Source organism: Hypomesus transpacificus, chromosome 1 (assembly GCF_021917145.1).
Source record: "Hypomesus transpacificus isolate Combined female chromosome 1, fHypTra1, whole genome shotgun sequence".
In the NCBI taxonomy this organism is placed as follows: domain Eukaryota; kingdom Metazoa; phylum Chordata; class Actinopteri; order Osmeriformes; family Osmeridae; genus Hypomesus; species Hypomesus transpacificus.
The window spans coordinates 12175719-12198659 of NC_061060.1; the positions used below are offsets into that span (position 1 = coordinate 12175719).

General features: G+C 45.1%; 2 protein-coding genes across 3 annotated transcripts; both read right to left on the reverse strand.

Moving 5' to 3' along the window:
- Positions 1-52: 52 nt before the first annotated feature.
- LOC124485201 (plastin-3-like) lies at positions 53-9154 on the reverse strand. 2 transcript variants are annotated; one of them, XM_047046768.1, is made up of 16 exons: positions 8921-9154; positions 7587-7671; positions 7183-7334; positions 6839-6968; positions 5990-6122; positions 5614-5695; positions 5330-5495; positions 5091-5233; positions 4354-4449; positions 3748-3943; positions 3117-3195; positions 2746-2863; positions 2385-2518; positions 2024-2147; positions 1562-1686; positions 53-1201 (listed from the first exon to the last, which is right to left on the reverse strand). In XM_047046768.1, exons 2-16 carry the CDS (start codon positions 7645-7647, stop codon positions 1069-1071), a joined length of 1872 nt encoding a protein of 623 aa, XP_046902724.1. In that variant the 5' UTR covers positions 7648-7671; positions 8921-9154; the 3' UTR covers positions 53-1068. The 2 variants fall into 2 exon arrangements, with proteins under 2 accessions (XP_046902724.1, XP_046902639.1); XM_047046683.1 differs by lacking the exon at positions 8921-9154 and adding an exon at positions 8567-8689.
- Positions 9155-10735: 1581 nt separating this feature from the next.
- Positions 10736-14854, reverse strand: LOC124485320 (magnesium transporter protein 1). The gene is made up of 10 exons (XM_047046896.1): positions 14705-14854; positions 14078-14247; positions 13866-13983; positions 13520-13660; positions 13115-13255; positions 12816-12905; positions 12671-12734; positions 12515-12589; positions 11520-11610; positions 10736-11382 (listed from the first exon to the last, which is right to left on the reverse strand). The coding sequence occupies exons 1-10, from the start codon at positions 14789-14791 to the stop codon at positions 11367-11369; spliced, it is 993 nt and encodes a 330-aa protein (XP_046902852.1). The 5' UTR covers positions 14792-14854; the 3' UTR covers positions 10736-11366.
- Between the last annotated feature and the right edge of the window lie 8087 nt (positions 14855-22941).

Below are 22941 nucleotides of genomic sequence, written 5' to 3' on the forward strand. Positions count from 1 at the left end.
CCACAGGCATGCACACACACATGATATACTTAACAGAAACAAGGTGACTCAATACTAGGCACAGTTTTATTTCTCTTAAGCAGTTTGCCACTGACATCATTATACGTGCGACAGGTCCAGCATTTTGCCACATAGAGCGAGTCCACATGTCTGCACTTGGTCTGACGCTATGTGGTCTGAGAGTGGACTGGTCCAGTGTCTCTCCCAGTAACAACATATATAGATCCTCATCACACCCTCACACACAATATTTAAAGTTTCACTCATCCACTATAAGGAAACTCGCATAAAGGAATAAACAAAACTATTTGCATATCACGCTTAGTGTTTTTTTGATTGAGGATGAATTTGACCCAATATTCAACAGTGTTCGGGACGTGTTTAATATTTTCCGACTGAGATGATAAAAAAAAGTATGTTTCAACTGAGATGATGGAATGTCAGCCGGATGGAGGTTCTTGGGTTGAATCTGCAGCAAGGCAACATCGTAAGTTCAGCGCCCTTTCCACGTTCTCTCTCCCTCCACCCTTCCACTTGCTCCCTCCCTCATCCTCCTTCTCTGCCCACTCTCCCTCTCAACGTTAATCACAGTGAGGTGAACAGAAGCACAAGCCAGCTCTCTAATCACCAGTGAACAAAAGCAAAGATTACCAATCATGATGACGATGGCTTGACTCCACGTTCATTGGCAGATACATCATTATTCATAAATGCTGAATAGTTATTTGCTAACTGAGTTGTTAGTAGCTAACTGAGCTTTTCAGTGGCTGTTATTGACTTCTGGGTCATGTGACTGACTGGCGACCGCAGCACGCAGGTTGGGGTCCAGCCTGAGATTGGACTAACCTTCGCTGTCACCTCCCAACATTGACTAAATCAATGCTGCAACGTGATTGGCTGCTGGAATGGTTTCACCAGGCAGTCAAGTGACATCCAGAAAGGAAGGCGGTTGAACAATATTCAGAGTTGAGGCACAGGGATGCTGCTGAGAAAGAGAACAATGTGTGTGTGTGTGTGAAGTGTTGTGTGTGTGTGTGCCTGTGTGTGTCAGTGTGTGTGTGTGTTTGTTTATGCCCTCTTCATGCCCCTGCCCATGAGGCAGGCGAAAACAGTCATCACCATCTTCTGGTTCACCTCCACCAGGTCTTCCGGCAGCGCATACACACGGGCCCCGATCTTTCTTGCCATGGAAACCGCGTACCTGTTGTCCGAGGTCAGAATTAGGATCCACTTCACAATAAAGGAACCTAAACTCAACCTCCCCACTAGATAAAAAAAAAGAACTAACTTGGCTTTAGGGTTGGTTAGCATTAGTTTAGCATAGCTTTCGCATTGTTTTGTAGACTAACTACTAGCTTATCTACTCTATAAAGACAGTATTGGGCATTGGGGTTGGGGTCAGTTAGAAATGGGTAAGTGGTTCTAGTGTGGGACGAGTGTATGGGAAGGAGATTCCGTACTTTGCTATAGAAAGAGGATGTGAGGCAAAAAATATGTTCTTTTCAAAGGGGGGCTTGGCTGAAACAGTATGAGACCCCCTGGCTAAGGCAGAGAAACTCACTTGGCATTGTCCAGTTTATCGTCATCAGAGAGACTTCCTTTCTTCACCAGGTCATAGTTAATACGGTGTGGCTGGATGGAGTCAATCAGGTCCAGCACAGGAAGACTACTGCTGATCTCTTTGTCCTATAATCACACACACACAAAGCAGTTTCAGATAAGCGTCTTTGTCTCTCTCCTCCCCCACGTCCTCTGAGATGTTAGTTTTATTCTGATCCTCAAAAGTACCAGTGCCTTGAGAACGGTGGTGTCTTCTCAGATCTCCTCAAGCTGTTTGTTTCTACTCCTAATATTGTAAATCATCTTCAGGTTATCTATATGTCTTCTCCAATAGCCACTCTGGACTATATGGCCCATTAAGAACTATGGAGGAGAGAGCCTGGGGTCTTAAGTGCACACACACACTTGCATGCACACACACACACTCGCCTAACCAAAGCTGTCCACCTGTGGTGTGACTCACCTTGAAGCCAGAGATCTTAGATGTCTTTCCGGCTTCTGTCAGAGTCTTGTTGACCCATTTTATGATCAGCTCATCTCCTGCTGCCTCTCCGTCTCCAAGGTCTTCTAGCACATTGAGAGTATACCTGAAAATAGGTCAGCGAGTGGTCAGGTCTGATATTCTGAGGATAGGTCAGAGATTGGTCAGGTCTGATATTCTGAGGATAGTTCAGCGATTGGTCAGGTCTGATATTCCGAGGACATGTGAGTGGTTAGTCAGGTGTGATATTCTGGGGATGGGTCCGCGGCTTTTAGGTGTGATATTCTGAGTAGGCTTCAGGTCAGCCTCTCTCTCTTTCCCTCCCTCTACCCTCCCCTCCTACCTCCTCATGAGTTGCCACACAAGTGCCAGGGTGAGGGTGGGGTTCCCTTCGTTCAGGTCCTGCCCCCCGATGCCCACCAGAGAGAACTTGGCCTCCTTCTTTCCCAGCTCAACGGCGTAGTTACAGTTCTCCAACTGAACACACAAACACAACGCAAGAAATCAGCATACTTGTGATCACACCAATAGGGTGAGACTTTGACACGGTTGGCCCAAATCACAAGTCTGTAATCATTTCCAGTCATTACAATTAGACTAACTTGTGTATGTCTTTACATGTAAGTAAAGTAGCAAGAAATTAAATAATCCCCCCAGGGAAAAAATATTTGTGCTACTTTCTGTGGTGTAGTATGTGTGTGTACCTTCTTCATGTTGGCTCCTAACTTAGGGTATGGAGGTCGGTTCACTTTGTTGTTCCAGTCCACATGAACCTTGATCCTCTCATAGAGCTGCAGGATCACTAGAGCATCCAGGAGATCTCTGGAACACAGACACACACAGTTTCACCTTTGAATATATAACACACGTATAAATACTTATATACGCATATGCAAGTGAATAATAAAAACACTTTCATCCAGCTTAAAGTATACATATGTATTACCATATAGAATGTATGTAAATATATATATAAAGATGATACTTCTGTAATATTGTTAAGTGTAGATGCTAGAGTACTAGCAGACAGGGTTATTGTTAGGCTAAACTAGCTAAGTCATGACAGACAAGTTACCCGTAGATGTGGTTGACATGAGGGCTGACTCCCAGAGAATTCATCCAATTCCGGAAAGTTCTTTCCTCCCTCGTCTCACCTAAGGGTTGGTGAGAAACACATGAGGAGAGGAGGGTAGAAATGTAGTACCGCTGGTGGCCAACAAGTGGAGACAAAGCCCAAGGCTCTACATAAACCTGCACTGACAAGTCATTCAGAAAGGTTGTTCACTAAAACCTTCTTGGTGACTGAGAGGTCTGAGTATTTCCACTCCATTACCAAATGCTTGAGTAATTCATTGTTGTCAAATACTCAATCCGGTTTGTGTCTGATATGAATCTAATGAGTGTGTATGAGTCAGTGTGTGTGTGTTTACAGTGTAAACATTGGATTGAAATAGAGTGTGCGTGAGTGTTTTTGTTTGACAATAATGGACAATGTGTTCAGTCATGCATTTAACCTTCAATAAGAAGAGTCTTATTTGTACATGATCTCATAGGGTTAGGGTTAGCTGAGTGAGTGAGTGTGTGTGTGTGAGTGTGTAAAGAGAGAGTACATATTTGAAAGACAAAGAGAGAACGTGGGTATAGTGGGTGTACAGATTACTGTATATGGAAAGGCAGTGTGTGTGTGTGTGTGTGCGCGTACCCACCCTCCAACCGGCCCCAGTCCAGATCCTGGTTTTCGGGCTTGGTGAGAGAGGGGTGCTTGTTAAACAGGTTGGCCACGAAGGCCAGGTTGAGTTTGGGGTTGCCGCTGACGACGTCGGCAGGGGTGACAAACTGGCGGCAGCCCAGCCTATCAGCTTGCTGCAGCATGCTCTCGGCTCTCTTCAGATCGTCCTTCTCCTGTTAGACACACCCTCGTTATCATCATGGCCATCACCATTATCCACCTCTCTGTCATCACGGTCGCCTGCCCCATTAACCTCCAAGTCACTGACTTCATTGTCACCATTATCCCATTACTTCATCAAGTAGAATGAGTTCCTTTAGGAGAAGGTCATTTAAAAGACATGAATTAGTTTGAGAGGATCACGAAGCACCGTGGCCATTCAGTGCCCTGCTGTGTCTAATGCAGTCTGGATGTAATTCTACACGGGATGCTAGATCCCCACACACAGTCTTACGGACATCTGTGCAGCCTGGCATCCCCCATCATTCTAGCCAGCTCCGGATTCTTCTCCATCAGCCGGAGGCCCAGTCATTTAAAGGGGAGGGAGACGGGTCTTAAAGGGACGGTGAGGTCAGCTACTCACGCTGAGGCCTGCCAGGCTGATGCTGATGGCGGCTTTGTCCTCCTTGCTCCCATCAGGAGCGATCTGGTTGAGCAGGTGGAAGTAGGATCTGGAGTCCTGGATAACACACACACACACGCACACATACACAATTACTCTTTAAGGAACAATAGAGCTACACAGCCATTCGGGGAAGAGGGATAAGCACTCAAGTAATTTAATCCAAACTAGACATAAATGACAAAACACTGGTGAACAAACACAAACAACTGGATCACTTAGGGGGGGGGAAAAACATGCAATCAGAAGACAGAGCTCCTAGTCAGTGTGAAGCGGTACCTTGATTGAGTTTGAGAAGTCTCCTAACTGAAGCATGACGTAAGACAGACAAAGACAAAGAGAGAAAGAGACAGAGAGAGGGAGAGAAAAAGAGAGCAATGGTAGACAGACCATCAACAACATACACAGACAGACAAACATAGAGCTATGGATGAAGACAGTCAATAAACAGACAGCGATAGACAGACAGACTGACTGGCACACAGCCAGCTAGGTTGATTGACATTCAGACAGACAGAGACAAGCAAGTAGATAGACATACAGACAGCTAGCTAGACAGACAGACAAACACAGAGAAGCAAGTAGACAGACAGACAGACAGACAGGCACACAGCCAGCTAGGCAAACAGACATACAGAGACAGGCTAGTAGACACGACAGACAGACAGACAGGCCCGCAGCCAGCTAGGCAGACAGACCTTGATGTCAGAGCTGAAGTTGTTGATGGGGTTGAGGCCGGCGTTCTGCAGGTGGAAGTTGGCCCAGCGCAGCAGCAGCTCCTCTGGAGACAGTTTCATCAAGTCTGCCAGACTCTCTCCCTCCCTCAGCAACGCTGCTAGAGCTACACACACACACTATGTCACACCTTCTTTTTCTGAGAGAGAGAGAAAGTGAATGAGTGTGTGTGTGTCTGTGAACATGCTTCTACTGTATCTACCTTCGTTCTTGCTGAGCTCTATGTCGGCAAACAGGCCTATCTTGATGATCTGCCAGAGCAGACCCAGAACCAGGTGAGGTTTGCCCTCCTTCAGGTCCAGCGCTCCAATGTTCACCACATGACACCCGATGGCCGATGCAGAGTTCAGAGCCAGGTTCAGATTCTCCTGCAGAGAGGAAGGCCAGCGTCACGGCTCACTTCCACCAAACCAGTAGCCAACTCGTCCATTGACTAGCCCGCGTGGCCAACGAACCCATGCGGTGCAGCTTAGCTAACCAACGCACCTGGATGGTGAAGGGGGTCAGTTTCTTCTTGTTAATGGTTCTCTCGTCGATGGTGTCTGGGACGGACAGGTTGATCATTTTACTGCAGGAAAACACAACGGGGGTGGGGGGGGGGGTGGGGGGTGGGGGGAGCAGAGTCAGAGACTAGGGACCAGAGGAAAGAAAAGAGGAAAGATCGACTTCAGAGGGGAGACAAGTCAAAGAGGGGTGAACCGTGTGAGGACGACAGACCAGTGAAAGAGGGTAGAAACGGCGTGCAGATGAGAGACCCGAAGGAGGAGGAGACGGGGGGAAGAGGAGAAGGAGATGAATGAAGGGGGAAAAAAGGTAACAAGTTAGAGGAGGTAGATATAGCATGAGGAGATGTGAGCCTCACCACAGCACGATGCCATCGCCCACAGCTGTGAACAGGGCATCGGTGCTGGGGTTGATGGGCAGCACATGTTTGCAGTCAGGGTCCTTCTCCAGAGCCGAGCTGATCCAGTTAGCAAACGCATAGCGCTCCTCCTCTGGAATACATGACACCAGACAACACATCAACATCTAACACAGAGACAAACATGCTGTACACCGTCCTACAGCAACACACACACACACACACACCCAAGACTGCAGCTGAGGGGTGTGAAGATGATGCCTCCTCTAACACACGTATGTGCCCCTTGAGACAAGGGTTGGTCTCATACAGCACACTTATTTGCACACACAAATACTCATCACAGGTAAACAAATACCCCCCCCCCCCCATTTTTTTATGTATGTTGAATTAATTATTTGTTTTAATAACCAATTCCATCGAGTAAGTGCCCCCAAAATGCCCCACATCGCATTCTGCAGCCTGTGTGTTGTACGTGTTCAGAAAGGAATTTGAGTCATGCCACTTCCTGCAGGACAGGAAGTGTAGCCAAGGCAGCAAGATGCCGATGTAACAATGTGGAATGTTATCCGTAGTGGATATGGTGTAGCACCCTGCTAAGTAGCCTACACTGAACACATACTAGCATCACCTGTTCAGCTCACTCCTCACCACTGCTGACTTAAGACTTAACAGTTTTTCCCATAATTTTCATTATTTCAGAGAAAGAGAGAGGGAGAGAGAGACTGGAGGTCAGGCAGGGAGGAAGTTTTGAATCTCGTTTGCATCCATGATGTAAACCCCCGAGCTCAATCACAGGTCCTTCCTTGGTGACACAGACACAGACAAATACTGTACAAGCACACACACCTGAGAAAGAGTGCTGCGTCCCCACACTGGACAGCTCGCTGGTGCCTCCGATGGCCAGGATGCCTTCTTTCCTGTTGATGGCCTTACGGAAGGTCTTCGCAACGTTATCCCCCTTAAGCTCATGGAAGATCTGCAAACAATACACACTTACTCGGGTCAGAGTGTGGTCAGGTCAGGGTGTGGTCAGATTCTTTTAAGAAGGGCTCAGTACAACGTGGTCAGGCTGGAGATTCGGTAACATAAGTGTGTACAATGTGTAAAGTTAGGATTTGGTTATAAAGAGTGCAGTCTATTTTGGATGCTGTTCAGGGTTGTGTTGGGTTTGTGTGGTTGAAGCCTCTCACAGAAATGAACTCATCAAAGTTGATCTGGTTGTCTTTGTTGCGGTCAAGTTTCTGGATGATCTCTCGGACTTTGTAACCTGGCAACGGTAAATTGGCTTCTTTAAAGAGCTCGGTGAGCTCAGAGTCACAGATGAAGCCATTATTGTCAATATCTGTGGGAGGATACAAGAGAGGAAGGGTGGATGAGACAGACAAAGACAGAGAGAGAGAGAGAGAGAGAGAGAGAGAGAGAGAGTTAATTAAAAAGTTAAAAACAAGGAGGACTTGTCAAAACAGAACCTAGAAGTGTATTGCCCAAACTTACTCAACCGTTTAGTCATCTCTAGGATAGGACATACTTTGTAAGTGAAAAACACAGGTAGGGAATGTGAACTAAACTCAAGCCTCTCACCACACACACTCACCTACTTTCCGGAAAGCCTCCTTCAACTCCTCCATATCTTCTCCAGATATCTTGTTTGCCATCTCTTTTCTTTAGATGCAACAGCCCTGCAGAGTGTGGAAAGCAGACATTTAACCGCCGGCCAGCTATCTCCTCTCATCTCAGAGAACAGCAGCATCTATGCATTTTGACCAAAAAAAATGTACTAAGAGCAAGCTCCGTCCTGCGAAACCTCCGCCGACCACACCCATCAGCAGCATAATTATACAGCACAACGTGGTAAATGATTCTGGTAGCCTCAGGCTGTTGGCTGTGAAGAATCGGCACTGATCATATGATGGAAATTAATGTAGCGGGTCTTTATCACATGACTGATGTTACAAGTCAGGCAGTTCCGCACTCGGTGATGGATTGGTTAGGGGACCGCATGGTCCACATCAGACCGTACTGAACAGTAGGCCTACGTCATCGACCCTCAGCACAACCCGTCCCGCAGCTGCAGCTAATACACAAAACGCCTCTACTAAATCACAGTAGAGCTTGTGATTGTGAGTCTCCGGTATATCTCAGTTCCCCCCAGGAAGCCCAAGGCGGTTCAGTTCAGAACACAACCTTGTAAATTCCCAGACAGCAGAAATATTAGGACAGAACACGGGAGACGAAACGGGCTAACTTCATTGTATCAATTAGGTACATTTGTGCAAACACACGTTTTTAGACATTGCTTATTTAAAATTAAAAGCGTTTTCTAAGAGGACAGCTAATAAAAAAAAAAGCGAAAAAACACTTTGTACACACAACCACAGAATAACGTCGACTGGAAAGTGCGCATATCGGTGTCATTGTTGTTAGATTACACATCGTTAGATAATCTGACGGGTTTTTTCTCTCCGATATCACACATTGATTTAGTCTATGTAGACGACCACACTCAAATCCAGAAAACAATTATGAATTGCCATTAATGTGGACTAATATTGCAGCGCGTTGTCACAGTCCTACCGAGCTCAAGTGGCGTGTACAGCAGAACATCCGTAGAGGAATTGTAGTATCCTGTGGACTTGATTCTGTAGTTCTCAGCCCCACCAGTGTCCTGGAGCCTCACATTCTCAATTCCTCCTCCTGCAGGATGACGCCCCGCCCCACCCCCCCCCCCCCCCCCTACTGTGCCCCGTCAGAAACTACGGTTCTCCACCCGCAACCAGAGATGCACCTGGCATAACTTTACTGCTGATGCTAGACCTGGACCATATACCATAATCCTAAACCTAAAAACAAGCAGTAACTTTAACCTTACCTGAAGCTAACATTAACCCTGTGCATACCTGAATATAAGTGTCATGTCAATACACCTACCTGGAATAATTATAGTTGGTAGTGGTGGTGGTGAGTGGGGGGAGGCAGATGAAAACGTCTAGTGACAGAGTGGGCTGACTGTTGCATACCCACATTACACCCTCTCCCTCTCTTGAATGGCCACACCAACTCACAAACTTGAGATGATTCTGAACTTGCGGTAGATTCTGCTGCCTGTCCTCACATGTCTGTGCACCAGGCATTCCTCTCTCCTTCATACCTCAATGTGTCCATTCATGTCAAACAAGAAATACCTTTCCTTATATGATACGACAGCCCTCGTTATTTCACCAACATCCCATCCTGTCCTGTACAGGAACGGGTCTGTACAGGCAAACATAAAACGAGCTGATGTGTTTTTGTGAAATGTTGGGATCGGTGGGAATCGCTCTCTACAGCTGTGTCTTCACCCTGGGTTACAGCTAAGGAATGTGATCAGCTGGATGACCAAATCGTTTCAACAGAGTTGGCGGGTTGTCAAGAGTGGGTGTGTGTGTGTGTCCATTGTTGCAACCCGATAGGACAAGTTAAATGCATTAAACACATGGTCCTCTGACTCACACTGCCCTTCCTGTTTACCCCCTGTTTACCCCCCCAAACACTCAACCAGACTCAATATACTCACACATAAATGTTCATTTGTCAAAATCAACTGAATGCCTAAAACTCTTCTCTCTCTCACATACACACCATTATACAGGCTTACAGAAGTATGCTTGCCCAGGAGAAAGAGGAGTTTTCAAGCTTGGTAGTGTGGTGACCACTAGAGAAATACCCTGGATTGAAGCAATTCTACTCATATCAGGTCACATCAAAAGTGGACGGAAAGACCTGTTTCATGAATACAACTTAGACCTACCTCACTGAGCATCTCCCTAATCTTTTGAAGGATTTCACGGATGATCTAGCGTGTGTTATCACAGCTCTCTGTAACATACCTGGTACACTGACCCTTTCAGACACAAACTGAATTATGAAGTGTGTGTGTCTAGGGCTAGGGAGTGGTCTTTGTCCGTATCCCGGAGGACACCCTCTCCCGAGGGAAACAACGCAGTCCCTCAGCCGGGACACACCTTTCCTCTCAGGCTGCATGGCCTTATATGGTAATACAGACAGCTCTTAGAGTGATTGGCTGGGCTGGGTTCAGAGTGGGGAGTTCTGATTCTCCCCTGCCCATCCGCACACACCTGTTCAGGCAGATACACCACAAACAGGCCATTAACCTGTATGACACACAGGAACACAAACACGCACACTCTTTCTACAATGATCTTCCTCCAGGTGATGTGGCCATGGACTGAATGGTAAACGCTTGTAAAGTAGCAGTCAGAACAAAGCCTAATGGCTAGTGCCTAATGGCATTATTCAACACATTTCTCTTTCACATTATCCACACTCTCAGGCAGTTCTGAACAAACATGACCTTAACTCTGGAACCCTTATTTGTATCCGGGCTGTTTTAATAATACTAAATTTTATTTAAAAGGTGCCTTTCTCTAACCCACCTCTCTGCAACCCATTGCCACACAATACTCATTTTAGAACCCTTCGCCACATCCTGACGTTTCTAGACCTCTTGTCTGCTCTTCTAAAGGCTATTTCTACCCCAACACAGCCCGGGAACTTTTCAATACAGTTTCATAACCCTTCTCCATACCTTAAGACAGCTCTAGAACCCCTCCCTCCACATCCATAACAAGCTGCTGTAGGATGAGCAGTATTTGGAGAATGCTGCCACCTGCTGGTGGCAGCTGGTAGTGTGAGGGATAATTGCAGCAGGGCCACAGAATCACAGAGGTGACGATCCACATCGGAGGTTGTTAAGGCACTTTAATAACAGAACGCATCACCTGAGACACAGGCCTGATGTACAAGGAAATCCCATCCCGATAACGGTAGCATGTTGGTGCTGCAGACACTATCATAGCAATGACATGTGAGTGCTGATCTGGACACCGACAGAGCTTCGTGACATGGGACTGGGGGGTGTGTACTGAGTTGAAGTGAAGGGATGGAGGAGGTAGGGAGGGCGGGTGGGCCAGGGGGAGGGAGAGATTTACCGAGGTAGAACCCATCACAGTCCAGTAAAGCTTCTCCTCGCCTTCACGCCGCTGCCAAGTAGCTTGGAACAGCGAGTGTGAGTGGTGAGTCCACACCGCTGCCTGACAGAGCAACAGACCACATCATAAAGGCACACTGGCTGGACCCGACTGGTGGAAATGGCAAGTTTATAAAAAGGGGTTTAATGTCATGATGCAAAAAAAACAACAAAAAAAACTGGGAGCTACCAATTTGTGGGGTGAGAGAGACACGACTGTTTGAACATCAAGGCACTTCCTGATTGGACAAACTACTCCTCTGTGGTGGTTCTCCTTCAGCTCCTATTGGCCAAGGTCCTCCGGCTCCTATTGGCCGATGTCCTCCAGCTCCTATTGGCTGATGTCTCCTAACTCATTAGGAAACTGCAACACAGACAGAGATTGGTATGGTGACTTGAGAGTGGTTTTTATGGTTACCTGTAGGAGTCACCAGTGGTTACTTGGGAGAGGTTTTGGATGCCTGTAGGGGAATCTCCAGCTTTGTTGTACAGTATCCATACCTGTAGGGGTATCCATGGTACTTGGCTCTGAAGATGGACAGCAGCCAACTGAAGAAGAGCATGACTAGGCCAATCCCTGCGACACACATGACTGGACAAGAGAAGGGATTCCACACAAGAGAAGTCCATTAGCCAACCAGAGATAGAAGAAAGTCAGGTGTGTGTGAGTGAATGTGCACGGTGTTGATCTGTGGGCAACGTAAAGACCTTTGGTGACATTACCCTGCGTTCACACTGCAGCGAAGCGAATCGCTTGCCATTGCTTGCCTTCCCACAGTTCACCACGCTCGGGGGCGTTTCAAACAGATAAATGTAGAATGTAGTTCTCTAAAGTCACTGTTGTAGTTGTCATGGCCAAGTGTGCAGACTTGGGTTTACGTAGTTGCAACATCGATCAAAATACAACTTGTATACAACATACAAAACTGTTTAATAGACATACACGTTGACATGTGTAAAAAACGTTTTACTATATTCCTCAGTCTCTGCTAATCTGTCGATACGATAGGGAGTTCCAGCCGGGCTAGCTAGCTAGTTACCACAGAACTAAGTTACGTAATGTGACTAAACTGAATTTGAAAGTACAAGCACCCACAACTTCGGCAAACCTTGCGCCATGCATTGTTTTTTTTTTATGAACATCTCTGTACAAATACAGTTATGTATCGTACAGGACTGGGTAAGCAGCCACACAAACGATTAGTTTCTCCTCCACCTTGAAAGCTTGAAAGCTAGAAATGTTTGCCATGGTTGCTACGTTACAAGAAACAAGAAAACACTCCGAAAATCACTCCTCATTTGCATAAAGTTGAGAAAATCTCAACTCTGTCGCGTCGCTACCCACAATGCACCACGCAAGCGATTCGCCTGGCTTCATAGAAAATGAATGGAAAACATGTTGTCGCTTGCATCGCGTCGCTGCAGTGTGAACGCACTGTTACTTGTTAAAAGGACTATACAAATAAAGTTTGATTTGATTCAATTTGTGTACATACTCTTCCTCTTGCCGATATCAAGATCAGATGTAGCGGCTTCATGCAACAACACCATCCCCATGGTTACTGCAGAGTCTGAGGCAAAGGTTAAGGACCAAACAAATGAGTGCATATGTGCATGTGTGTGCGTCAGTGTTGAGGCCTATGAAAGGATACTGAACAGAAGAACGATGTGGGTTTCTGCCACAAACTGGGCCTGGCTGCTTCCATGGATGTAGCTCTAAAACAAGAAACAAAAGACTTAGGACCCAAACACACAATGCATAGACACACTCACACACACAGACCCACAAGGCCTCACCACTTGTCCGGTGTTGGGGTTCTTGTGGGCGTAGGGGGGGCCACGGATGTGGTTCCACATCTGTCCTGATGTCATGATCAGAACAAAGCACTAAAACACAGAGCCAGAAGTCAGTTTTATCTTACACTGAAAATATACTCATCTAACCTGTAATTAAGATTGAGGCAAAAACAAATATCCCTCAAGTCATATTTTAAAATCATTTGGGGTTGTTCTGGCAATAATGGTTTACGGGTCAAGGGTCAAGTTAGAACATTGTCACAGAAGTGATTGGTTGGGGTCAAGAGGGGGAGGGTTACCAGAGCAGAGAAGGCCCAGACATTCTTGTTGAACAGGAACTCTAAGTTGTTGCGTCGGAGGTAGGCCAGCCCACCTATGACTGCCAGCAGGAATCCCAGCATCAGAGGCCCTGCGTAGTTAGGAGGCCGGATCACCCTCACCTAACACACACACACACACACACGATCACAGGTAAGAAGTGTAACGTGACGTACTTTGAAAAACCCTTGAGACTTTGTTTCACCCCTGATTTCCGTTCCCTCAAGTTCTTGCTTTGATCCACCATACTTAGAACTGCATCAACACACCATACACTCAATTGATCTTCTTTAGAGTAGAGAGCAGAGTAGCGCTTCATTTGAATTACACTGTTCCAGCTGCGTTAAAAGACAAAAACGGAATATTGAGAACAAACGGTATCCTACGTGGACGTCGGTGCGGTCTGCGACCCAGCGAGCCAGCTGCTCTGCGGCGAATCCTCGGACCTGCAGCTCATACGTGTCGCTGCGCTTGGGCTTGCCCTTGGCTGGGAAGTTGATGAAGGTCGGAGCGGAGTTCATGTTGAGCTGAAACACAACCAAAATCACTGGTACTGTGCATGCAAGCTAGGCTATTTGACTTAACATACTGTGTTTGTATTGCAGTTGAAGAGACACGTTCTCCCAAGTATTTGAAATGCAAATGGTCACCAGGTCTGACCCAGGTCTGATGCTAGATCCTGAATAAGGTTGTTACTTTCGGACAGTAGGAGGTAAAACTTCAGCTATTTACCATCTGAAAGACGTCGGAACCTTCATCAAAATCCACTGTTGCAAAGAAGACCTTGTTGGTGAAGGCATTGGAGTAACGCCAGGAGTTAGCAAGAACCTGGTACTCTTCATCGGCCTGCCTGCAAACACGTGTTTGTCACAAGTCAATATTACACACAAACACTTACACATGCGCTGTAACTAAATAACACACACATAAACACACACACTCACTTGCAGACTCCACACTGCCTCTGTGGCTGCAGGGCTGTGAACATAATGATGACGGAGTAGTTTCGAGGAGGAGCTTTGACAAACCGACGGAACTTGTCCCCGTTCATCCGAATGACAGAACGTTTACTGGCCCAGTCCATCATCTGGCTCACCTTCTCAGAGAGCAGGGTCTGGGCGAAGGGCAGAAGTTATGGGACAGTGAATGGGTTAACTCCTTACAGTTACAGCGTATTCGCTGCCAAGTTTGGTAAATCTAAAGCAAAGCAGAAATCATAGTGTAACGTGGTTTAGTAGCTAACTCGGCATTGGATAGCTATCTTCAATCTTAGCTGCGTCCTAATCACACTAAGCTAAAACCACCACGTTGGGGAAAATACAGTATGTGCCGTCAGTGAGGTTACAAAGATACTGTGCAGAATGGCTTTTACAGTGTATATTAATACTCAATACTTTCATATATGTTATAGCGTCTCGTTAGTGTGTACTTTAGCTAGTAGTACTGTAGATAGCCTCCGAGCTAGCAAGCTACATTCACTAACATTATCTTAGCTTGGAACACATCGATTGAAAACCTTCATGTGCGATTTGCATCCGGTAAGATTAACAAACCCTTGCAAGATAACATACCTCCCTTTTCTTCTGTCCAACTGAGGGCACGCCATTGCATATTAGCACCAGAAAAAGAGAATACAAAAGTTTTATAAACATTTCCATCCTACTGTACTTCTCTACTGACTGTCACTACTTCCCTGCTAAGCCTTGTCAGTTGCCTATTGGTGGATTTCCAGCCAATAGAGGTCAGTAAGTGGTAGTGTGGGTGATTAATGGGTGTCAAAAGAAGGCCCGGTAGAGGGCAGTATTGTTTAAGGGACATTGTGTTGGTAACCGTAGACACACATCACACAAGGATAATGTGTTAATAACAAGAATCAATAACTAGCTCAACTTGAGAACAAAAATGACAGTTCGGGTCTGTTCCATGAAGTGAGTTTACCAAATAAGACAGGCTTATGTCAGTTACATTCCCTGACAATAGGCTTATTCGGTAAACTAGTTTTAAGGAACAGGCCCCTGGATAATCTGAAATAGTTTATTTTGGTAAAAGGGAATGTTAATGTATATTTAGGTCACTTCTCTTTGCTGTGAATCATAAATGGTGTTATGGTACCACCTCGTGAAGACAACAGCACTTTCAATCTGAACTGCACACACCACACACATGCACAAACCCACACAATCACAAACACTAGTGTCTGACACAGCAATCTTCAAATGGTTTATTTGATATAACAGATCTAAATATCATACAAATAATTCATTAAAATCTTTGTACTATTTCACGTCCAGCAAAGCTTCACCAGATGCCGAGCACAGCTAAACACATGACTGTCAAATCTACAACATCTCTAACAGAACAGGAGGTCACAGACACACAAACTATTCTCATTTAACATTCGAGGAGAAATAGGTAATTCTAAAGTAAACACTTTAAAGGGTTTTCATGTATAAAACTCTTAACATTTCTATTACTTTAACAGACACGTTTCTTTTTACGTAGACAAAACATATATTTTCTAATTACAGAAACATTTCTCACCATTCCAGGAAAGTATCTCTACCAAACTTACATACTTTCTCACTCAAAAGCCTTCTGGGAATTAAGATGTTTCTGTCCAATGAATGGAGGTTTATATGTTAATTTCTTTTTATTCTGCAACAACTCTAATTTATATTTTATTATATTTTATAATATTTCAAATGATTGTGGTCACCCTGGTAGATATTAAATCAGGATTTCACTGTTTTTTGTAACTAAATGTGCTTTAGGAAGAAACACAGTCAAACCCTGCTGGCATTATTTATTGTGTTTTGATGTAGGAAATTGCAACTACATATTTTCTGACATCTATTTGTAAGTTCTCAATGTCACTACTTCCCTATAGTAGGATGGGGGTCATAATAGGGCCCTCTCTCTCCCTTTCTCCCTCCCTGTCTTTCTCTTTTTCTCTCTCTTTCTCTCTCTCCATCTCTCTTTTCTCCTCCCTGTCTCTTTTTCTCTCTCCCTCTCTCTCTATCTCGCTCTCTCTCGCTCTCTCTATCTCTCTCTCTTTTATGGTCTACAGTGAGTCCCGGTCTCTTCTCCAGCTCCTCAGAATGACAGTGACCACAGCACAGACGACAGCACAGCTCCCCACTGCATCTCTCACTGCATGGAACACAGAGCCAAGAGAGGGTTTCCCCTGATAGACTAAGTTAGTCTTGGCTAAAGATTCACATACTAAAGTATCGTTGCCTCTGTCTGTGTATCTCAGGCACCAGTACTCGCCACTGTCTTCTTGGGAGAGGTTAGAAATTGTCAAAGACGTGAAACTGAGAGAAACATTGTATCTCTGATCCCAGGTCTTCATTATGAGATTATCTGATTCCAGTATAATATGTTTATCGGTGTTTCTGACCCACACAACGTATCCATCCACTGAGTCTGGGTCACAGCTGAGACTGACCTCTGACCCCTCTGAAAAGAACACAGTGAGAGAAGTCGACTCTGGGCAGACCAGCAGTCTATGGGATATAGAGTGTTCATCTGCTCATCTATCATTTTGAGGTATCTTATATCGTGACAAGAATTGTCACGTGTAAACAAAGTGTTACGAGTTTCAGATGTCCATCTGTGGATTCAAATGTTTTGTTGTTGTTAACACAGTTATTCTTGAATGTTAGGAAATATCTTTAAGCTCATTAGTTGTTACAAACCAGCCAGGTTAGTAATGAATTACCTGGAATGAAGGATGTTGTCATGACAAGACTACAGCCACCATGCTAGATAGTAGCTCATGCTGCACCAAGAAGATAAAATGGCTGATGGGTTGATTTCACTCACCACACTCCTCTCAGCAAAAGATAATATACACAAGTTTACACAGAGACACAGATACAAACACGTGATACAAACACATGTCCCTATTTCATTCCAGTTACATCTTCATTTGAATTGTACAGTCAAAATTGTAATTACAAACTATTGTAAATATTGGTACTATCAGGACTCAGGTGTTATTAGAGGTACAATTTTCAACCTATTTTTAAACGATTTGGTTTGTTATCAACGTCAGAGATGTAGTTATGCCACTGCATACTTCTATTCAATTTTTTTTAATAACATAATATTCATAAGTATGCAGTGGTATAACTACATCTCTGACGTTAATAACAAACCAAATCGGTTGAAAATTGAGCAAGTTATGGTTATTTAATAAGTACCAACCCAATGTTATGGGTGAGCGAGTTCACTGTAGCAAGATGGCCGCCACGTGCGGACGTTCTAGACTCTGCCGTAAGACATCTAGTGTTTATATATATATATATCTATGGGCCCAACACCAAGAGCTCCTTTGGCAACATCAGCCACTTCCCTGCCCTTTGAGAGGGTGGCGTTAGATATTGTAGGGCCCTTGCCTGTGGCCAACCATGGCAACCAGTATAAACTGGTTCTGGCTGATTACTTTAAGAAGTGGGCCGACGCTTTTCACATGCCAAACCAGGAGGCGGGCACAGTCGCTAATTTACTTGGGAATTAGTTTATTTGGAAGTGTGGAGCACCACGATCCATTCATTCAGATCAAGGGACCAATTTTGAGTCAAAGCTTTTTCGGGAGGTCTGTGAGCTTCTTGAAATCCATAAGACACGTACTACCCCCTACCACCCCCAGTCTGATGGGTTGGTGGAGCGCCTAAACAGGACATTAACCACCATGTTGTCCAGTTTTGTGAATTCTAACCAGACTGACTGGGAGGCATTGTTACCCTTTCTCATGATCATGATGGCATACCGTGGTAGTGTACATGCCGGTACAAAACGAAACCCCCGTATGAGTCAGTGTTTGGTCGGACATTACATTACCTGTGGACATCAATCCTGCTGAATGGGGGTGACGAATCTTATCCAGAAGTAGGAAATGATGTGTACCCTTTAAGAGAGCGGTTGCGCTCGGTTGGGTAGCATCCAAGACTCAAGTATCTCAGAAAGAATATCTGATCAATTGAAGGGGAGTAATGGGGAGAATGCTGTACATTTTAATCGTCTTAAGCCCCGCTATGGTTGTGATTCTAGATTGGCTTCCGTCAAGCCCTAACCAGAGTTGTCAGTGTCCTGTCTCCAGTCTTGACCAGACACACTCCAACTACCCTTGTTGTGGGGGCCGTGGGCTCAACGGCCTATGGTGGCCCATCAGCAGGGCCCTGAAGCCGTGCCCAGAGCCGCTGATGGACACCAATCCCTGGGCCAGGCCCAAGAGAGAGCGGCGGCTGGGCTGGAGCCTGCTGGAGACCACCCTGTACTACCAGCTGACCAGGCAGTCCCACCATGTCCTCAGAGGCCTCAGAGGGCAAGGAGACTGCCTGCAAGCACGCTATCCACTTCAAAGGGGGGAGGGGGGGGCAGTGTGATAAATTGATTATGTCAGCCAAGTAAAAACAATTGGTACTTTTGATAAAGGACTGTGTGGATCGGAAATAGAGGAGGTCGAGTGTGGCCTGCGGTGAACAAGACGCTACGGGGTGAGACATAGATGGTGCCGGGCGACCGGAGCCAGACGCCGATGTGAGCGGGAGCCGGTGGTGCGCAGGGCCAGAGGACGCGGATCCGGAGACCAGCGGAGGACGGCGAAAGGAGAAGGATTACGTTCTCGCAACGGACTACGTGGAGTCAGTGGAGTGCTGAGGACGGCGTACTCCAGCAGGACGCTGCACTTCCAGACCTTCCTCTCCCTCTCCAAGTTAAGTGGTCACCATCCATTCACTACGCCAGGATTGGAACCATAGTGACTCTTGGGACTGGGCTCATTGGGGTGTTGGTGTCGTGGACAAGGGGCTAGGCGAGTTGGGTTCTGGACTTGTGTATAGAGACAGCACTTGGCGGCCGGTTTTGTACCAACTTAATAAAGACATGTATTTCTTAAGAACTGGAGTCTGCATTGTTCTATTCACCTCTCCCTCATCCTGTACAAAAGTACAGTCCGCTACAGGACATTGTGTTCGTAACCATAGTCACACATCTTAAGGATAATGTCTTAGTAACCAGAATCAATGACCAGCTCAACTTGAGAACGAAAAATTACAGCTGGGGCCTGTTCCATAAAGTGAGTTTACCAAATAAGACAGGCTTGTGTCAGCTACTTTCCCTGACAATGGCCTGGCTTTTTCCGTAAACTCGTTTCAAGGAACATGCCTTGGGATAATCAGAAATTGTTAATTTTTCAAAAGAGAATCTTACTTTCTCTTTAGGTCACTTCTCTTTGCTGAGAATCATAAATGTTGTTAGGTCGCCACCTAGTGTGTGCAGTTGATTTTGAACTGCATACATTACACATACACAAACTCACACAATCACAAACATGGGTGTCTGACACAACAACATGGGTGTCTAAACAAAAATGGTTTATTTGAAATAACAGATCTACATATCATACAAATAATTCATTAAAATCTTTGTACTATTTCACGTCCAGCAATGCTTCACCAGATTCTGAGCACAGCTAAACACATGACTGTCAAATCTACAGCATCTCTACAGAACAGGAAGTCACAGACATTTAAAATTCGAAGAGAAATAGGTCATTCTAAAGTAAACACTTTAAAATTGTTTTCATGTATAAAACTCTTAACATTTCTATTACTTTAACAGACACGTTTCTGTTTATGTAGACATATTTTCTAAGAACAGAAACATTTCTCACCATTCAAGGAAAGTATCTCTTCCAAACTTACATCCTTTCTCAAAAGTCTTCTGGGAATTATGATGTTTCTGTCCAATGAATGGAGGTTTATATGTTAACTTCTTTGTTTCTGCAACAACTCTAATTTGTCCTTATACCTCATTATGAACGTATGGAGATCCACCAGTAAACAAGCTGTCCTATGAAAGCCTTCTTTAGGGATGTCTCGTTGCTCACCAGTGCTTAATATGAAATAAAGATTAATAAAAAATTATTAATAGAGAATTTTGGTCACTCTATTGGATATTAATTAAATCAGAATGTAACCACTTTTTGTAACCGGATGCGCGTTAGAATAAACACGGTTATACCCTGCTTGCATTATTTACAGTTTTCTGATGCAGGCTGCTGCAACTTAGTATTTTCTGACATCCATTTGTAATTTCTCAATATCATTGTGTAAACACATTTTGTTGTGGGTCATTGTGGTCCTATAAATCACTTCCCTATAGTAGGATGGGTGTCATAATAGGGTCCTGTCTCTCTCTCTCCCCCTCTCTCTCTATCTCTCTCTATCTCTCTGTCTCTCTTTTAGGGTCTATAGTGAGTCCCGGTCTCTTCTCCAGCTCCTCAGAATGACAGTGACCACAGCACAGACTGTTCCAACGAGAGCACAGCTCCCCACTGCATCTCTCACTGCATGGAACACAGAGCCAAGAGAGGGTTTCCCCTGATAGACTAAGTTAGTCTTGGCTAAAGATTCACATACTAAAGTATGGTTACCTCTGTCTGGATGTCTCACACACCAGTACTCCCCACTGTCCTCTTGGGAGAGGTTAGAAATCGTCAAAGAGGTGAAACTGAGAGAAACATTGTATCTCTCGTCCCAGGTCTCAAATTTGAAAAGTTCTGGTTCCAGTATAACATGTTTATCAGTGTATCTGCCCCACAAAACGTATCCATCCACTGAGTCTGGGTCACAGCTGAGACTGACCTCTGACCCCTCTGAGAAGAACACAGTGACAGAGGTAGACTCTGGGCAGACCAGCAGTATATAGGTTAAAGAGGTTACATATGTTTTGCATGAATACGATCCTGAGTGGTTGAGCTCCAGTGATGGGATGACCAAGGAGTAGTTGGTGCTCTCTCTTCCATCCATCATGTACATCTCCCCTCTTCTCTGGGGCCTGGGGCTGGAGGTCTCAGGTGGGCTCTTGGATGGAATGTCTGCTTTAATTGTCCTGTAAGGTGTTCTCCAAGAAGTCCCAGCAGGGTCAGCAGTGTAACTAACACAAGGCAGTGTGACCCCCTGTCCTTCTGAACGGAGGTAGAAGTACTGCTGGTGTTTATAAATTCTCACAATACTGCCACACTTCTGCTCCTCCAGGGCCACACAGACAAATAAAAAGCCATCCATTTCAGTGAAGTTGGAGATCAGAAGAGAGTTGTTCTGTGTCACCTGAACTCGGCCCTGAAGGTCTTTCATCCCTGAGTTCAGGGTTTCACTCCCATCCGCAAACACTGTCCTCCACGTTCCTCCAGTTAACCTGAACCAGGTGATAGTTGGGCTGAGGCCTGCTTCTGCTGCAATATCACATGGCAGCTCAGCGGTTGTGCCATTCACAAACATGTCCTTCCCACTCCGATCGCAGACTGTGAGAGTGAGGTTCTTCTGGTATGTCACTTTGCTGCCTGTCCTGCATTCAATCCTGTAATGTCCAGTGTCTGACTGAGAAACTTGGATGATGTCTAAATATAAGTCTTTAGAAATGTTCCTCACTCTCAGCCTATCCGTCAGTTCTCCATGCAGAGTAGAGTTGACAGGGGAAGAGTCAGACGTGTTCCACAGGAGCAGTTCTCCATCAGCCATGGATCTGGACACCAAACAGAAGTCTGCATTCTTGGTAAGAGAAACAACATTTATTTCATATGTGTCTCCTAGCCTTTGTAATTCGTGGGTCTCTTGTTCTCCATTGATATTTTGCATGAGAAAAGTCAGCAGAAAGATGAGTTTTGGGGCTGAAGCCATATCTGGATGGATGTTACAGGACTGTTATCCAGCTTTGTCAGAAATGAAGATGTTCCCTGCAAGCTTGTGATTTATAATTTTGAGGTATCTTATGTCATGACAAGATTTGCACAACAATCAAGCAACATTAGCAGCAAAGGAGTTGCATAATGTCTTGATTAAAGATACTGATTGCTTTTGTCTGTAAACAAAGTGTTATGAGTTTCAGATGTCCATCTGTGGATCAAAATGTTTTGTTGTTGAAGAATAACACAGTTATTCTTGAATGTTAGGAAATATCTTTCAGCTCATTAGTTGTTACTAACCAGCCAGGTTAGTAATGAATTACCCAGAATGAAGGATGTTGTCATGACAAGACTACAGCCACCATGCTAGATAGTAGCTCATGCTGCACCAGGAAGATAAAATAGCTGATGGGATGATTTCACTCACCACACTCCTCTCAGCAAAAGATAATATACACAAGTTTACACAGAGACACAGATACAAACACGTGATACAAACACATGTCCCTATTTCATTCCAGTTACATCTTCATTTTAATTTGTACAGTCAAAATTGCAATGGTTTGATGTTCATGGTTTATTTGAGGTACAAGGGGGCGGGTAAAACATCAGTCATGGTTAGGGTTAGAGATTGAACAGCAAAGGGCACAGTACCATCCCTTGGGGACAGGGACGGACTGGGAGTAAAAATAGGCCATGGACTTTTATCCAGACTGGCCCACCAGAACCGGCCCCGTATACGCCACCAAAGCTGCCCTGCCAATGTATCCACATTCTGTAATTGATGTGATGCAAGTTAGGGAGCGTCATTTTTTGCCTTTATTTTAGCGCAAAATAGTTTTTTGAGCTTTATGTAAAATAAACTGCCGTTTTTCAATTGGTAAAACCTTGTCTAGCGAAGATGATGTCTTTGTTTCAGATTTTTCAGCCCCTTACGTTTCTTAGCCTGGTTTTCGATCGTTATATCGTCTCTATTAGCTAGCTTTCGATCTCAGTGTCACTGACGACTTGTGTGTAAGCGATACAAAGGGGGTAAGGGCTACACAGACGTTAATTTGGAATAGACCAACTGGCCTTGGGGAAAGGGGGCCGGAACTGTGTCGCTCAATCTTCTGC

Bases quoted from the DNA above. Each gene is read 5' to 3' on its own strand.
- LOC124485201 (XM_047046768.1), bottom strand. From the start codon at position 7,647: ATGGCAAACAAGATATCTGGAGAAGATATGGAGGAGTTGAAGGAGGCT. The intron at 7,335-7,586 runs GTGAGTGTGTGT...ATCCTCCCACAG, and splicing joins GGAGGCTTTCCGGAAAGTAG to ATATTGACAATAATGGCTTC. The intron at 3,196-3,747 runs GTGGGTACGCGC...ACCAACCCTTAG, and splicing joins GGACTGGGGCCGGTTGGAGG to GTGAGACGAGGGAGGAAAGA.
- LOC124485320 (XM_047046896.1), bottom strand. From the start codon at position 14,791: ATGGAAATGTTTATAAAACTTTTGTATTCTCTTTTTCTGGTGCTAATA. The intron at 13,256-13,519 runs GTAGGATACCGT...TGTGTGTGTTAG, and splicing joins CAGACCGCACCGACGTCCAC to GTGAGGGTGATCCGGCCTCC. The intron at 12,906-13,114 runs GTAACCCTCCCC...TCTGTGTTTTAG, and splicing joins TCTGGGCCTTCTCTGCTCTG to TGCTTTGTTCTGATCATGAC.